The sequence below is a fragment of the Fukomys damarensis genome, unplaced genomic scaffold (assembly GCF_012274545.1).
Source record: "Fukomys damarensis isolate Sample0158 unplaced genomic scaffold, DMR_v1.0_HiC HiC_scaffold_15, whole genome shotgun sequence".
Classification (NCBI taxonomy): Eukaryota; Metazoa; Chordata; class Mammalia; order Rodentia; family Bathyergidae; genus Fukomys; species Fukomys damarensis.
Window position 1 is genome coordinate 14,687,640 of NW_022900927.1, and position 18,104 is coordinate 14,705,743.

Below are 18,104 nucleotides of genomic sequence, written 5' to 3' on the forward strand. Positions count from 1 at the left end.
GGGTTATACCAGAGGAAAAGGATCTTTTGCCTTGGTGTTCATAAAATAAAAGAACTCTTGGTTGTAGAATTGAATAATTCTGGAGTATCTTTAAGCACAACTCTGTGTATTTAAGATTCTTTCACCAATAAGGAAATATTCTCCTTTTCCAGGGTAAAAGAATAATTGATGAGGAGGGTGTGGAAAGCATCAATGACATGTTTCATGAGAATGCTATGCTTCAGACTGAAAATAATAACCTGCGTGTAAGGATCAAAGCCATGCAAGAGACAGTTGATGCATTAAGGACCAGAATCACACAGCTTGTTAGTGATCAAGCCAACCAGGTTCTTGCCAGAGCAGGTATGTGTACAGAGTGGGGTGAGTGAGGGATTAACTTGTGGAGGGCAGGGAATCTTCTTTGTGTTCATTAATTACTTAGAATTGAAGTAGTCATGCCTTTGTATTATATTATCTTATAATCTGCAAATGTAGTTAAAGGTAGAAAATTAGATGTAAAAATTATGTTTTAAAGAAATGTGTTTTTTTCACCTGTTTTATTGCAGTCTACCTTTGAAGGAGATTTTTAATTTCATGTTTTATCTTGTAGGTGAAGGGAATGAAGAGATCAGTAATATGATTCATAGTTATATCAAAGAAATTGAAGATCTCAGGTATTGTTTCTCTGAAATACATGATGCACATGTTTTGGGTTTTGCAGTGTTGTAGTATTTCTATTTCTTGGGCTTTATTGTTCAGTAGCTCTTCCTAATGATATTTCAGCTTTGTAATTATATTAAATTTAAGGAAGTAAATTAATGCCTTTCCCATGATATCATATTTCAAGCAACTTTCCTCCCCTGTTCTCCCATTCTATCTTCCTGTATTATCTGGCTGCTATTATTGTTGTATTCCTGGTTGGGCTCTTACCTCAGGCGACATATCAGACAGGCATAGTTAATGTTGATGACGTTGTCTTTGGTGTCTCCACTTCCTTGTCATTTAGGAGTAGAGCAATGGCTATAAGTCATCGCCAAGTTTTTTCAATCTCCTATTATGCCAGCTCCCTTCCACTACTCAGCTATGCTTGTGACTGATCATTGCCTCCCTCCCTACTGGTTTTTCTGCCTCTCTCAGGTACATCCATTCAAGTTTCATGCAACATGCTGCAGATGCCCACTGTATGCCAGTATCCTGCCATGGAGTTGGGGCAAGCATCACATGAAAGAAAAGCCCACATCAATAGTCACATAGTTAATGCAGTGACACACAGTAGTAAAAGAATCAGGGCATGCCTGGTGTGGGAATGTGAAGAAGACCACAGAACCCAGTTAGGATTTGGGCAGAGGATCTGGCTTCAGGCAAAGAAAGTCAGGGACATTAATGATGTCTGTAAGAGTTTTAGGTTTAGTCCATGGTTTACCATGATGGTTGAACAGTGGTACCTCAGTTCATGAACTTAATTTGTTTTATGATTTTGGAAAAGATGGCCATATTTGTGTTTGTGTTTGTGTTTGCGGGAAAGATGGCTTTCAGTTCATGAACTTAATTTGTTTTATGATTTTGGAAAAGATGGCCATATTTGTGTTTGTGTTTGCGGGAAAGATGGCTGTGGCCACGTTTGTCAACTGATGTAGAGTTTGCAAACAGAAATAAAATTTTGACGAACGCGTCTGTTTGCCAACGAAATGTTTGCAAACAAAAGCACCTGTGAACTGAGGTACCACTGTACTTTCTCTTGAAGTGAAATGCTAGTCAGTTCTAAGAGGGAACTTCTAAGTCATTCAAATGCCACTTCTGTTACCTATCGCAGAAAATAACGCATAGGAGAAAATAATTCCTCCCAGTTTCCCCCACACTTCCCTGTCTCGTGTGTCTGTGTAGTCATCCACCTCTCTTCCTCTGGCCAACCTAGAGGGCCTCAAGCTGTGACAAGTATCTTGTCAACTGCTTCTGGTGCCACAGGAGACAGTGGATTCCTTAAATGTTTCAAAAGTCAAAACAAATGAAAACTCATCTTAATTAAAAATTATTTGAATGAATATAACTTTGTGCATGTGTAATTTTCCATGCTTTATGGTTTGGCAAAGGCCTTTGGGGTAGCCTTGTAGTCTCTCCCCCATCTGCTTCTCAGTCTCGATATGTAGACCTCATCTTTAACATTCTTTGAAACACAACTGATACCTCTTTTTACATTTTTATTTCCCACGGCCCTCTTCCATTTGTAGGCTGCGTCTCTTTATCGCTTTTCTTGGCACTGGTCAGTTGCTGAGGCTGATTGCATGTTCTGGTTTGTGTGGCCTGTTTTTCTCTCCCCCACCCTGTTATTCTAAGGCTGTACCTGGGACAGATGGCATGACTAATGTCACTGTTTCCTAGAAACTACCTGAGCCAGTTCCACTCCTCCTAGTGGCTAAGAGCAACATCTGATAACTTCATTCTTTGAGGTTTTGAGTTAAGACCATTCCTTAAGCCATTTAGAGGGCAGAGCTTGACTCATGGGTTCTGAGTTTAGTCACTGATCACATCTTTCCTAGTGTAGGTTAATACTTTGTTTCAAATTTCCAAATTTGATGTATATTTAATTTAACTTGTCCTGCCTCTAGGGAGTAGTCTTCTAGAATCTCAGGATTATAGTTTACAATTAAAAAAAATTTATATATGCAGTAAATATATGAGACGTGTGTTCAAATTGGATTACCTGGGTTGAAAGTTAAGCCTTTCTTTAGTAATAAGGTATTTGACCTTGGTCAAGTTACCCAACATCTCTGAGCCTTAGTTTGTTAACCTGTAAGAATGAGGCAATTTATACTAGTTTCACAAAGCTATTATATCGTTTAAGTAAAAGAATAGAATGGAAACTTCTGAAATGGAAAGGTGCTATAAAGATCTAATGTATCATTATTTGGATCCAAGTTCTCACATTCTGTTGCTACATACAAAACCTACTTCAACCCATACTTCTGAGAAAACTTGATCTCATGAAGATATTTTAAGTTTTAGTCTAACTATAAAATGATAATAGTTACTGTTAAATAAATTTGCGTGTCATATCATTTGTGAAAAAAATATAATTAATACTCATGTTCTGGGATATTAAATTTTTTATAGACACTTTTTAACATGCAAAAAAATATAATTAGAGAAAATTAAAATCACGTATATTCCCACCATTCCAAGAGCTGATGTTAACATTTTGGTACATTTCTTCAATCTTTTTTTTTTTTCTTTGTTTGCATTTTTGAGACAGGGTCTCACCATGTAATTCAGGCTGACCTTTAACTCACCATGTAGAACAGGCTGGCCTCACACTTATTGTCCCCCGCCTCAGCCTCCTGAGTTCTGGGTTACAAGTGTGCACCACCATGCCCGACTTAAAAGTTTTTGAACATATACTTTGACAAAATTAACATCAGAATGTTTATGTTGCTTTGCTATCTGTTCTTTGAGTGTAATACCATATTATGAGCATTTTTCAATGTTGGTAAATATTTTTCTGAAATAAATTTGCCTGGGTCCATATAGCACCATCTTGTGGTTGCAATTTATTTATTACAAGTTGTTGTTTACAGTCTGCTGCTAGATAATTAATTACATCATCTCTGATTTTGTGGTAATCATCATTTGTTAAATGTCATGTCATTTGGGCAAGTTCTAAATTCATTATATCATTGATTCTAAGCAGTCACCGGAGAAAGATTTATTTTCATCTCCATTTTATAAAGGAAATGGTGGGGACTTTAAGAGACTGCTGGTCTAACATGCAGTGAGGGGCAAGTCCTGCATCTGTGTGCTTCCTCTTGTGTTTAGCTGCTTAGTTGCCTATTGAATCAAACATGGGTAACAGCAAGTGGGTGTTTGAGTAGGTGAGTGGGATGAGAGAAGGCGAAGTAGGGGAGGACAGAGAGAGATGTTCTCTGTGCAGTCGATACAAAAAGCATCTTCTGCCCATGTAGGCCAGGTTTCTGGAGGCGAGCCTTAAAGTTTTCACCATTTTACCAGCACTATGACTAAAGAAACTTTGAGTATGTCCCTACCAAATGAAAACTTTTAAAATCAGATAACACCCCCCAAAATATACAAGTTATCATTTATTATACAGTGGCACTTCAGTTCATAAACTTAATTCTTTCCATGATTCTGGTTGCAGAATTTGTGGACCAGATTCTGGTCCAAAATCATGGAAAGAATTAAGGTCACGACCTGAGGTGCCACTGCATAATAACAGAGACAATTAAAATACAAGGCATCATTGTTAGTTGACTTAATTATGTTTTCATTCATTCTTAGTGTTCATAATTATATACCTAAGTTTTGTGATAAATTGAAAATATAGAAAGTTATGAAACATTGTTTGTACTTTTCTGTTGTTTGATAACCATGAATCTTGACCTTGATTTTTATAGTTAACTGGAGTTTTTATATTTAGGTTGTTTTCTTGATTAAAAAAAGTAAGCATTATATTCAGAATTTAAGACAATTTTAGACATTTAACTAAGCTAGCTGTTTCACATCCTAATATATATTTGGTATTTGGGATTGAACTCAGGGCCTCACACACACACACACACACACACACACACATACATGTATATATATTTGGTATTTGGGATTGAACTCAGGGCCTCATACATGCTATACTTCAGAGGAACATCCCTGGCCCTTGTTAATGATTAAAAAAATACTGTAATCGTTATTCTGGCCATAGGACACCAGGTATATAATCACAGTTTTCTTTCAGAATGTAAGGGACATGCACCTGAAGCATATTCACTGGTTTATGTGAACTCTGTCTCTAACTGATTGTAAGAGTATTATGAATAGTTTTGTAAACAGTGAAAAAAACACTGAGTGGACTTTTATCTTTCAGAGCTCAGTGTTTGCGAATCATCTAGGATTTTCCTTTGAAACATTTGGATTTATGTCAAAAGTGCCTCGTGCATAGTATTGAGGCAGAGATAGGTAGCATTTTCTTCTTTGAGCCCTGTCTCAGTCACTCTTGTGCCAAATTAAACCTGCTATTCATTATGTTGGAATAGATAATTGCACTCATAATGGTGTAAGTCAAATAAACTACAGGAATTGGCCTATAGTTCTCTCTTAGTCCCTTTTAGTCTCTAGAGTCCTGGCTCTTTTAGGATTATTGACAGTATGTATATTATGCTCTTGTCATTATTAGAAGTGCTTGAGCAGATAAAAGGATTTTTTCAATTATCAAACTCGGGTTCCCTTGGAGATACCATCTTTCCCATGCCACATTCAGGAGCCAGATGTCTATCAGCCAGTTGGGCAAATTTGACTAACTACTGCTTTCAAAGTTTTAGAAATGTTGTTGTTATGTGGCAAAAGAGGAACTGAAGCTGAGGTGACCATCCTGCTTGTATATTTTAAGTTTAAATAATGCCTTTACAAAGCAAGGACCATTGGTGTCCACTGACCGGGATTCAATAATCTCCCAGTGACATAGAGGGTATAGAGTTCTTTTGACCACCCAAAGTTGTGATTTCAGATTTACAACTATTCATTCAGGAATTTTAAAATGTCCTGAGCATTAATGCTGTGAGCACAGTTGTTGTGAAGAACTCTTCCTTCAAGCAGTGTTAAAATGCTTCTCAGAAAATATTTTACCATGCAAAACAACACATTTAAAATTTCATGTATTCCCCACAGTAACTGTGATCATTATGTACTGCAAACATGTACCAGAGCAACAGGAAGCAGAGTAGTGGTTGCCAGGGGCTGGAGTAGAGGGGAGAGAGAATTAGTGTTTAGTGGGTACAGAGTTTCCATATGGAGGGGGGCAGAGTCCTGGGGGTGAATGGTAAGGATGATTGTACATCAGTAAAGCTGCTCTTTGTTTGTAGAACCAGATGCTGAGAAAAGCTTATGGCAGCAAACTTTATGTTACATAGATTGTACCACAATGGAAACTGTTCCTGACTTAAATCTATTTTTATTCATTAGGGCAAAATTATTAGAAAGTGAAGCGGTGAATGAGAACCTTCGAAAAAACTTGACAAGAGCCGCATCAAGATCACCATATTTCAGTGGATCGTCTGCTTTCTCTCCTGCTATACTTTCTTCTGACAAAGAAACAATTGAAATTATAGATCTAGCTAAGAAAGATTTAGAGAAGCTGAAAAAGAAAGAGAAGAAGAAGAAAAAAAGGTAGTATAAAATTACTGTTACATGAATCCCTGTTATTTCAGAGTATATTAATTTGTGATTATGAGTATATGTAGTCTCATAACTAACAGTAACATGTGAAATAAATAATTTAAATTAGCTGACAATTATAACTACATTTTAACGAGTTGTCTTTCCTAATATATAAGAAAAATGAATTTAGCTGTAACAATATGGAATAATTTTTATTTAGGATATGACAAGGCAAAATTACTACTAGATATTATTTTATTATTTCTCCAAAATAGCTGCTTTTGCATTCTATTCATCTTGCTTTGTGCAAAGCTTGCTGCCCCATTACAGCTCAGTGTTTTCATTTTTTCCCACTTTCTAATGCAATGAAGTAGTCTTGTGGATATTCTAATTTCTCTTTTGATTAGTTTAACTAAAACTAATCCATCAGAATGCCATTTAATGTCATTTGGTCTTGTAAGTATTTGCTACAGGGCTTCTAATTGGTTTGTGTGGAGGTTATTCATGCCATTTTAGGCTTTCTGAATCTTAGCTTTTCACCACAATTCTAGGCTTTCTTTTCCTTGCATTGATACCATCTCCCTCTAAAATAAACTGGGTGCAAAGAGGAGGAAGAAAACGAAAATTTGACCACTTGTGGTTAAATGCTCACAAATTCTTTTATGTGTTTACACATTGATTCTATAGTGCAGTCATATTATTTCCTGAGAATATATTTTTAACAGAGCAAACTGAGCATTTTTGGCTAGATATTCAAAAAAGAGGCAAAGCCACCTTATTTACCACAGGCACAGCACATGGCAGAAGCACGGCTGACATTTAGTGTACCTGCTGCTGTGCTCAGGACATTCAGACATTTCCTTGGGCAACCAGGCACGTTTTCCTGGAACACTGAGGTAGGCAAAGTTATTGAAAGTCGAGGTTCTTCACGTTGTTTTGTATCTTTGTGTTAAAAAACAGTCAAAACAAGGATCACACAATTATGGTTAGGAGGCATTGCATTCTTGAGCTAGTAAGAGGTTGTTTTGATGGATGACTAACTGTGGCAGCATTAAGAAAAGTATGATTAGCTCTCCCATCACAGGGCAGTTAAAACTGAAGTGACGATCACAGGAATACCCCCACTTCTGCTTGAATGAACAGGAGACTGGCACGTGACTTATGCTTTACTTGTGAAATCCAGTTCTGTAGTTGTTACGATATCAGATAGTATTGCTTGGTTTTGAAGGCCATGGAGGTTTGTGTTCATGAATAATAAGTAAGTATAAATCAGGGTATACTTGACGGTAATGAGCTGGTTCTACCCTTTCCTTTTAAGTTAAATTTAACAATGTCTGTTTAATCATTTATTGACTATGAATAGTGAAAAATAGGGATGTCAATAAAATTCTATTTTTGATATTTTTATAATGGTGATGGGTACCCCACATTAATATTTCTGATTTATGTTGTTTTTATAATAATATATGGTAATAAACACTATTAATTTATAAACATTTAAAAATTCTTTATTAATAAGATTTGTCATTACTTCTTTATAATGGGATTTCCATCTATTGTAAGATAAGCAAAATTAAAGCAAAGTAGTATTTATTTCAAATTGAAAATTTGTAACTCAGTATCATAGATGTAATAATAATTAGTATGATAAAGATAATTGATGTAAATAAGACCTTATCAGACAACTGAATTTAAATATAAAAATTTAATTAAAGAATAAGTTATTTTCTTCCAAACACAGATATAATTGAAGTAAAGTGTGTGGGCAAAAACAAGCCAAAACAACAAAAACAAAAAGCATAGTTAGATAAGAAATGAAAGCTTAGAATGATAAAAAGAAATTAATATATCCTATCTAGGCATAGTAGTGCTTGCCTATAATCCCAGTACTCTGGGAGGCTGATACAGGAGACTTGCAAGTGTGAGCCCAACTTGGGTAACTTGGTAAATGAGTTAGATCCCATCTCAAAATTAAAAAAAAAAAAACATAAAAGACTGTGGATGTGACTCAGTGAGAAGACCTAGGATGTTCTCAAAATACTCCTGGAGAGTGCTTTAGAAAAACTGTTATATAAAGCATTTCCACACGCATGCTCTAGTGTATCTTTATAAAGGTGACCTCTAATATGATTTGTAAACCTAGAAAGTTTATTCTTTGTACTATAAAGCAATACATAATTATAAAAGGCTTGAGAGCTAGTTTAAGAATTCCTATTGCTATATATACAAATTAATAGAATGTATTGAAATTTGTCTTACCACGCTGTTGGACAAACATTTGGGATTAAATAATGGAAACCAGTACTGTTTTACACAATCTGCTAAAGCATTGTGTTAATCCCACTTAGATCCCAATACCTTTTAGATGTTTGCAGCCTAAATTCCTATTTGAAAAATAGAGATAAGTTCTCATTTTAGCCAAAGGGCCGAAACGAACCAAGCACACAATAAACCAGGAATTCCAGAAGTGCCTGCGGTGACTGCAGCTTTGCTAACACTAATAGTTATCCTTCCAGAGGCTTCCTGAGAACACAACCCCTGTCTAGATTGACCCCTTTGAGTTCAGTTGCACCATGGGCCTCATATTTATCTGCTTCGTTTACCAGAGAGTGCATTGTAAAATGTGGGTTCTGCCTCAATTTACACATACAGTTTAATGAAAGCTTAATTGCTGGGAAGTTGGGGTCAACTTTCTCTAGAGTGTTTTATAAGTATACATTGTCAGGTTGCATACATAAAATGACTTTGCCCATTTCATGCTATGGTGAGAACAGTCCAGAAGAAAGTGTCAAAAGGTAAAAGAGAGAAAAATTCTTTGGTTGATGGCACTGTCTGGGGAAATATATGTGTTCCTGCTTCACCATGCATCCCTGCTCACCTCCTGTCTCTGTGTGCTGCCTTGTCTATTTGTCCCTTGTTCAGGCCTTATGCCAAAGGACTCCCAGTCTCAGAATCCCTTCCTTGAATCCTGTCATCTCCTTGGACTCAAACTCAGGAGCAAAGCTCTTCTGCTAAAGGAATTCTTACCAGTGGAAATGACTGTTAACCAATGAGCCACCTTTCTTTCTAGTAACTTTTGTGATTATGAAAGTGAACATGTTAATCATACAGTGAAATTGCAGGCAGTGCGATCTAATAAAAAAAAACAATCAATCCAAAGAGGGAGTTCTGTTTCCTTGCTATTTCCTAAAACCTAGAATTGTCTTTGGGTTAGGCTGTCCTGACCTATCCTGGCTCTTGCAGGAACCACAAATTTTTCTATGAGTTCCACTTCTTTTAATTTACTTTGCCTCGTGTTACTGGTTTTTTATTTTAGTAGCTACAGGGTCTCTGACAATGTAGGAGTCAGTAGAAAGAATGGCCAGCAGGGTCATTGCTGTCAGAACTGCCTTCTGTGTTCAAGAAGGATGCCCAAACCCTGTCTTACATCAGAATTTTACCTTCTACATCAGTATCATCAGAGCCATGACAAATAGCTAACACATGGATCTGTGAGGTTTGCTCTTCTATCTTTTGCGCTTATTTTCTCTTGAGCAATAAAGTAAGCCAAAAGGTAGGCAGTAGGAAAATAAGAGTGTGTGGAGGTTCATGGATGTCCTGCTGACCAGATTATTTGTCTCTGAATAATTGAGTAGGCTCTGTTGCCTGTTTCATGCTTACCCACATGTTAAAACTGTTAGCAAGACCCCTGCCCATTGGAATGGAACTAAATGAAAGAAAAAAGGGTACCCTCATCACCCACTTATAGAGAAATGTTGTTGGGTCATTAATTTCCAATTTTTCCACTGTCTTTTTGAGCTACTGATTGCAATGTTTTTTGAAGAGAAAATTTTGAAGGTATTTAAAGTGTATCTGCTATTGATTCATGTCTGCCATATTTTTTAATACAGCTCTCTTGTGTGAGGTAAAAAAAAATTATAGCAAAGATAGAAAATCTAGACTCTTCACCAAGAATCATATCCCATGGACCATTGTTCATTATCAACAGCATGAGCCCAGATTACACTTCAATTTTTTTGCATTTTTGCAAATATGAAAGAAAAATTTTATCATTCCTATATTTAGTCTCATATATTTGGATATCTAGCTTTAAATGACTTGTGATATAAAAAACTGTGCCCCTTCTTCAGACTGCACTATATTTGTACTTAGTGGGATTGGTTGAAACTCTAAAAACACACAGATTTCTTAAGTAGTGGCTTTACTTTCCTTTTTCTAGACTCTATCAACCAAATGGTCCTTACACAGAATCACTCTGCAGACATTTTTTTCTCCAAAGATTGCTAGTCTCATCTTGGAATAACAGGATATGAGTTGATGGGTACAAAACAATCTTTGATTAAGAAATAAAAATCACCCGCAAGCACACATAAAATTAAAATGAAAAAACTGGCTTAGTGACATAATTTTTATACCACCATTTCATTCTTTGCATTTTAAGATAAAATAATTCCAAAACATACTTTTGGAATTCTAAGAAGAAGTGTGCTATATATCCAGATTGCTGTATGTTTAATCAGAGCCTAGCACATCTATTATTTTGTTGATATGACAAATATTGGTACACAAATACAGTACATTCCATTGAGTAAAGATGCCCCAGTTTGTATTGAGTATTCTTTAAATTATATTTCAATATCTGCATCTACAAATTTATAGTTTTTCTTAGACTTTTATGGTTAAAAAATTAAAATTACTAATGGAAAGTACTAATTTTCCATTTTCCACTTTTGCTTTTGATATGCCCCTTTGGAAGTGTATAATAATTGCTACAATAAGATTTTTAATTCTACTATTGTGATTTAATTTTTAATTTAAAATTAGTTTTCACTGATATAATAACAACCATATTCATTGCCTGTAATGCTATTTCATGTAAAATTTTAATGTAGGATTTTTAAAATTAGGTTTAATGATGTTCACTTGCATATTAAAACAAAAACAAGTTTTTAAAAGTAGTATTTTATTTTAGCATGTAGTATTAGTATTTTCATTTTATAAAGGCATTACTTTGGGATATTCTGTTAAATATGCCATAAAAAGATTTTTTTGGGGGGTAAAGATTTTAAAAAGAAAAGAATATCACTGCAAGTGGTCTCTTTTATGGGAAGAATTGAGGAAACTGGATCCATTTCAGACCAAAAAGAGCAATGGCATCTGAACATTCTTTCTACTTATCAACTTATATAAATTGAGACTGTTCATATTACTGCTGAATAATTTCAACTTATAGTCTATATAGTCTTCTTAGATAAACTGCCTCTCTAGTTCTACTTTTTGTTCATATAAAATGTATTGCCTTTTTACTGTGTACTGTCCTTTAATGATATCTTTTAAAATTTATTTTAAAGTCTTCAAGCTCATATATCATTTTTACCTTCTTATCACTTTCGCTTTTACTGTCTGGTTTGTCCCTCATTGGCTTGGCCTTCCAATACTGTGCCTCGTGATTTTGAAGGCTACAGAAACTTGAGGAAAGCAATCGAGAAGAAAGAAGGTTGGAATATTTCCCAGGTTTTTTATTAAAATGTTGTTTAACTACCTAGTTGCCATTAACAAGTAAATGTATTATATATAGAATTATAGATTGCTTCAGACTAGATTAGCTGTATACTCCTAGAAGTGATAATGGTTAAAAAAAATAACAAATGTGCCAGATAAGTGTGTTTTTTGTGTATATCTAAAATGTACCAATGAACAATTTAATTTTTTTGAAAAGTACTTTTTAAGGGTAAAATTTTTGCGCTTTACTTGAATGAAAATTTAGGCATTTTCATGTGGCTGTAAAGTATCATAATTACTTATGATTTAACTTTTTAGATATAAAAATGACCAAACAGAACCACTACCATTTGATCTGAAAAAAATCAAGCATTCTTTATTTTTCAGAAACTTGTGAGCAGGGCAAGAATTATTGATTGGGCGGCAATTGTCACTTTGCTATAGTGCATGCTGTCTGGTGGGTGGGCCTTTCTTCTCTTTCTTACTTGTTGAAATTCTTTTCAGAATACATTAAAATGGCAACAAAGCAAAAGGAAACTGTGGCCTTTCATGCAGATAAAATTTCCAAGGCATTCTTAAGATTGAACTAAAACACAATTTTTTCTTTGAAAATGTTATTTGAAGTGAGCATCAGAATCAGGGTGGTATTTTTTTGTATTTGGAACTTGAGCAAATTTGAAAGCAAATTTCTGAACTCTCTATAGTGCAAGTTTGTATTTTACTGATGGAGAATTATGATTACTTAAGCGAACATCAAGTAATATTTTACTTTAAAATTTTCTTCATAGATTTTTTTAAAAGAAGTTATTAGATTACATAGCTACATTAAGAAAATAAACTGCTTTCAAAATAATATTGAAGTACTTCTGAGGTACCACTTTCGAAAATTCATTTCTTACTTAAAGAACCTAAGAGTTTTTACTGTTCAATTAAATGAATATTTCACTTTAAATATCTTAGACGTTAAAATTTTTATTTTCTCTAAATTATTTTGTAATGTACATTTCATAATTATGTTCTACATATTATATAATATTCTAAAGTGTCTACACTTATATTCTATGAGTCTATAACTCAAAATATTCTATAATTAGGATATAATTCTAATTGTAGGTAACACTAGAACTCATCTGGTCATTGTATATTTCGGACAATATATTTATCATTGGAATTAAAGGATCACAACTTTGAAATTTCTGCTTTGAAAGATCGAAGTAAGATGGATTATTAAAGTTATATGTGGAAGAGTTCTACCACCTCAAAATATTCAAATCTTTTAAATAAATGTACATAGTAGATAGAGTTTGTTTTCAACTTCTATGTGATTCCAAGTTGCTAGCAGATGGGTGTCCCAGTCAGCGCTTCTCAGCTATGAGTGTACGTACATATCTCCAGGGGTTTGGATAAGCAAGAAGATTGTCACTCAGTGGGATGGAGGTGGAGCCTGACCTTTTGCATATCTAACAAGTAGTGCAGATGCTTTGGATCTGAGAAGAACTTTGAGTTCATGATTTGAGAAGATTGAGCGTATTGGCCTGGCAGCCAGCACACCTGATCTTAGGCATCATGAAGGGATCAACTTCTCTAGGCCACAGTTTCTTTTTTGTTTGTTGCCTGAAGGGGTTAATTGCTGATATTCTTTCCAGCTCCAAGATTCTGATTCTATTCTAAGTGCAAATTTAAACATCTTCTGTTGCTGCTTAGATATTTTAGGTATCATTTTGCCTCCTTTTAATGAGGAAAACTTGAATATTTGAGGACAGTAATCACAAATAGACTTGTACTTTAAAAGCTAAAGCCTTAAATATATTGATAAAACTAAATAACGTAAAGTTATAAGCACTGATTTTTCTGTGTAAAATGCCAGGGACAACTTATAATACACGATTTAATATGTAAGCAAACAGTATTTGCTATGCTGGATGTTGGTGACTTGGGGCGAACAGAAGGGTGTATTGAGTCAGGTGTTTGCAGTAAAGTGGTCAAATGGCTACGAACCTAAGTGCAGGGAGATTTGGCATAGAACTCTAAGCTTTGAAGGAAGCTATGACAAAAATTGAAGGCCACAACAGTTGCATCAGGGAAGGAACATGGGAGATCTTCTATACACATTCTCCTTTCCTGGCCCAAAGCCTGGGACCGGTACCTCAGTTTGTGTTATTGGGCTTTTAATATGATTAGATGAAGGAGAAATTTCTTTTTAAGTTTTTAGCTTGGACTGTGTGTCAGTAGAAAATCAGCAGCTGGAGTATATTATAGTCAATTGAAAGAGGCATTAAGTATATCATGTAAAGTTGTCTCTTATTTGTTATAAAGATTTGGGATGATTCCTCATTTTCTTCAAGTTCATTTTTCTCTAATAAAATGATGTAACAATACTCATGAAATCATATTACAATTTACTTGAATCCTCTTACAACTATTTTAGTGGTACTCTTGCTGGTACTTCCTTCAAATCCCAGAGATGTGCTGTTTTCCTTTCAGTTTTCCAACCTTACATTGTGTTCCCGCTGAGCTACTATGTGAGACACACACATGCTCAGAGGTGCTTGCACACAGACTTAGTATTTAGGAAATACTACTGCAGAGTTACCGTGTGCCAGGCCCTGAACACAGGGGATATGGTGCCGAAACACACAAATATGATCTTTGCTGCCACGAAGCTTTCAGTCTAGTGGACGAGATAGATAGATATAAAATAAAAACCACATAAATAAACAAATTGCAAACTGTGGAAAGCACTTGTAAGGGAAACGTTTATATCCATCGTGTTTTAAGTACAAAAATATCTGAGAATAGAAAGCTAGAGTTAAGCAGCATTGAGTGATAATGACAGGGCCAAAATGAGATGAATTTTTTTTTTTAACCTAGAAACTAAAAATAAATCTATAGATTGGGGAAATTATTTAATATAGTAGAATGTCTAAAAGAGAATAGCTGTTATGAATCCATTCTGATAGTTTTGAAGCTTTTTTTAGAGGAATTTTATTTGGAGAATATTGTCTTATCCAAGTATTCTAGTTATTTCTAGTGATTTAAAATTATTACAATAGCTCAGAAACATAGGGACTCATTTAAAGTTCACAGTGTTGCTTAACTTGATTGAGTGTGTGTAAGTCTAGTGAACAAAATTGTAGTTTCTGTGCATAGCTGACCATGGTTGCCAAACCCAAAAAAGCTCAGAATAATCTAAGTGTACAGCAACTTTGCACACTCTCATCTTTTTCTCAGTACCCTCAGGGCTGAATTAGTTTAGTTCTAACCACGATCCAACACCAGCCAGTGTGTAGTTTTGGCTGTAAACATTTGATAGTGGAAGAGGAAGGTCCCAACTACATGGCAAATCTTGGGCCAATGCTGGAATTCCCAGTTCAGTCAGCAGGCAGCTTGAACTTCAGTTTTGTTTTGCGAAGACCCATTCTGCAAGGACATGGTGAGAAATAGCTCTGTGCTGTGGGGATGGTCTAATAAAACACTTGGTGCATTCGGACGGAGCCAGGGTAGACAGACTCACTGTGGGCAGGGTTCATTTTGATCTTTAAATTTATCCTGGATTCATTAAGATATTAATAAATATGAAGTTCTAATAGACATGTATTTATAGGAGCACACTTTAACACATTCCCATGAGAAAACAAAAATGTCAGCTTTTATTTCTTTTGCATTTAAATTGGCTTACTCTATAGTCATTTGGCTGTCCTCTGACTTGTTCTTTGCTGTCTCCTCAGATCTTATGATTCAGGTATAATCTAGTCCTCAGTGTTTCTAGAAAATAAGCATTATCTCCAGTCATGTAAATCGTGGTGTTATTGGTTGAGTGCTGATTTATGTATTTGTCTGAAGCATCAGACAGGTTAGTTTTGCTTAGTCAAATGACCAACTCTTTTAGTTCGTGTTGACGAGTGATTAGTAATTTTTACAAAACAGAGAGAAAAAAGTTAACAATTTTCCTCTGTTCTTTAACAAAACACCCTTATGCTCTTTTTTAGTTTGGCTGGTAAAGAGGAATATGCAGACACGGACCAAGAGAAGAAAGAAGAAAAAGGTGTTTTAGAAAGAGAAAACAATGAGTTAGAAGTGGTGAGTGTGGAAGAATGAATTTGTAAATTTTAGACACTGGTTTTTGGTTGCAGATAACCATAACGAGTTATATGTAGAAAAAGGAAATGTTTGTCATACATCCAGTGTATACTGTTTCCTTCAGAATTTCTGTTCTTTGGAAGGATGAGCTATCAAATATTGGCAGCTCTCAGTCTGGTGTGCTGTGGAAGCAGTATGTGTATGAGAAGACTCAGGAGGAGTCATGCGCTCTTTGAAGACAGTATTATTATATAATGAACTTAAAATCTTGGAGTGATTTTAGAATTAAGGAAATGTGCAAATGTTTGTACTTCTGTACTCTGTTGGCCAGCAATCTTTTTGTGAAGCAGTTGTTTTACCAACATTGTGCCTTATGTGGTCACAAATCACATTTCAGGAAGAGAGTCAGGAAGTGAGTGATCACGAGGATGAGGAAGAGGAGGAGGAGGAGGATGAAGATGACATGGAAGGAGGTGAAAGCTCTGATGAGACAGATTCTGATTCAGATGAAAAAGGTATTTGCTCTTTTGTATGAGGGCAGAAATTCATTTGGGAGAAGTTATTTGAACCACAATAGAGAACTCAGCATTCTCCTTGCATTCTTTATGAAAGCAGCTTTTATGGCTACTGACTACTTATGCCCTCCAAGGCTCCTGTGCTAAAAGGTTGGGCTCCTTCCCTTACTGGGCTTAGTCAAAGTGTTATTTCCATTCTTCTTTAGTGCAAATAGTATCTGTTGTCCTGACCAAGGTGAGCTCTGTCTTTTCACCTTTTTAGAATTTGGTTGACCCAGGAAATGTCCCTGACAGCTGCCAAGTAAATGCACAACTGTGGGTGATGGAGTTCACATTCTTTGAAAGTTAGAATTATGACATTTTGGCCTGTTGCCAGTATTTTTATTGTCTTTTTTTTTAAATAAATAGCCAATTACCAAGCGGACTTAGCCAATATTACTTGTGAAATTGCAATTAAGCAAAAACTGATCGATGAGCTAGAAAACAGCCAGAAAAGATTGCAGACGCTGAAAAGACAGTATGAAGAGAAGCTCATGATGCTGCAGCATAAGATTCGGGACACTCAGCTCGAAAGGGACCAGGTGCTGCAGAACTTAGGTAAGAACGATGTGTGGTGCAGGTGACACTTCAAGCTGTATCATCAGGATGGGTGTTTATCTTCTCTCCCTTCAGAAGAAAAAATGAGAAGCCACATGAAAATTTTTTTCAAGTCTGTTTGCTTTTTTTTTTTCTGAAAAATATATATGTCACATGTTAGTTTGTCTCCTGTTAGATATTATTATTAATTTTTTTTCATACCGACATCTATTTTGTTTCTTTCATACTGATATCTGTCTAGGCTATTTGCTCTCTACAGAGTGTGTTGTTTTAATGTCATTATTTATGGCTGTGCTGTTTTTAAATTAAAAAAACCTTCAATCATTTTAAATAGACTCAAAAGATAATTAGGAGAAAATGACTGAAAGATATTCTGGAGTAAAGAGGTTTGAGTGTCTAGGCTGTAGCTATTGTTTAGTCACACGTTATAAATCTATGAAGTAAAAAATTATGTCTTACAAAAAAATAGAAATATTGTTGGTCATTTAGGCTCCGTGGAATCTTGTTCAGAAGAAAAGGCCAAAAAAATTAAGTCTGAGTATGAGAAGAAACTCCAATCCATGAACAAAGAACTGCAGAGACTCCAGGCAGCTCAAAAAGAGCATGCAAGGTTGCTTAAAAATCAGTCCCAGTACGAAAAGCAATTGAAGAAATTACAGCAGGACGTGATGGAAATGAAAAAAACAAAGGTAACGATTGTGTTTTCATTAAGGTTTGATGTTGAGGATGCTTGTATTATTTGGGACAGAAAATGATTGTGATTCTTTCTATACTCAATAGAAAGTAACCCAGTCTTACACATGATGCATTTCCTTTTGACAAGTGGAAATTTTTTTCATGTAGTGATTCATCATCTAAGCCTTTCTTCAGAGTAGATGAGAATAATGTGGTGATTCTCAGACTTTGATGTGTTTTTCTCCTCTTAAAACTTCTCCACAGTTCACAAAGCATATGATGCTTCAAAGATGCAAAAAACCTTAGATAATAAAGCAAACACCACATCTACTGTCTAGTTTGCAATAGTATAAACAGGCACTAAGCCTCCTCTGCATGTCATTCTGATCATAATTCTCATTCTCTAGCAGGTAATTACTGTCTTGAATTTGTAAGAGTACAAGTTTTTTCCTCTAATAAAAAAGAATATGTGAATCCTGATCTTTTTACCTGTTAGTGTTGTGGGATCAATTACTTGTAATATCTAGCATGCAAATTAATGTAGTTTCTTTAAAATAGCTAACATGGAAAGATTTAGGAAATATCACGTGTTGTGTA

General features: G+C 35.2%; 1 protein-coding gene across 14 annotated transcripts in view; it reads left to right on the plus strand.

Moving 5' to 3' along the window:
• Kif21a (kinesin family member 21A) overlaps positions 1-18,104 on the plus strand; it is a 131,359-nt gene that overhangs the window by 73,708 nt on the left and 39,547 nt on the right. For 7 of the 14 annotated variants that reach the window (XM_033763599.1, XM_033763600.1, XM_033763602.1 and 4 more), the window contains 8 exons: positions 153-342; positions 590-653; positions 5,944-6,147; positions 11,597-11,635; positions 15,630-15,720; positions 16,118-16,235; positions 16,644-16,832; positions 17,322-17,521. In XM_033763599.1, coding sequence (XP_033619490.1) covers positions 153-342; positions 590-653; positions 5,944-6,147; positions 11,597-11,635; positions 15,630-15,720; positions 16,118-16,235; positions 16,644-16,832; positions 17,322-17,521 — 1,095 coding nt within the window. The remainder of the gene's footprint in view (positions 1-152; positions 343-589; positions 654-5,943; positions 6,148-11,596; positions 11,636-15,629; positions 15,721-16,117; positions 16,236-16,643; positions 16,833-17,321; positions 17,522-18,104) is intronic. The other 7 variants (XM_033763605.1, XM_033763607.1, XM_033763608.1 and 4 more) reach the window with 1 other exon arrangement.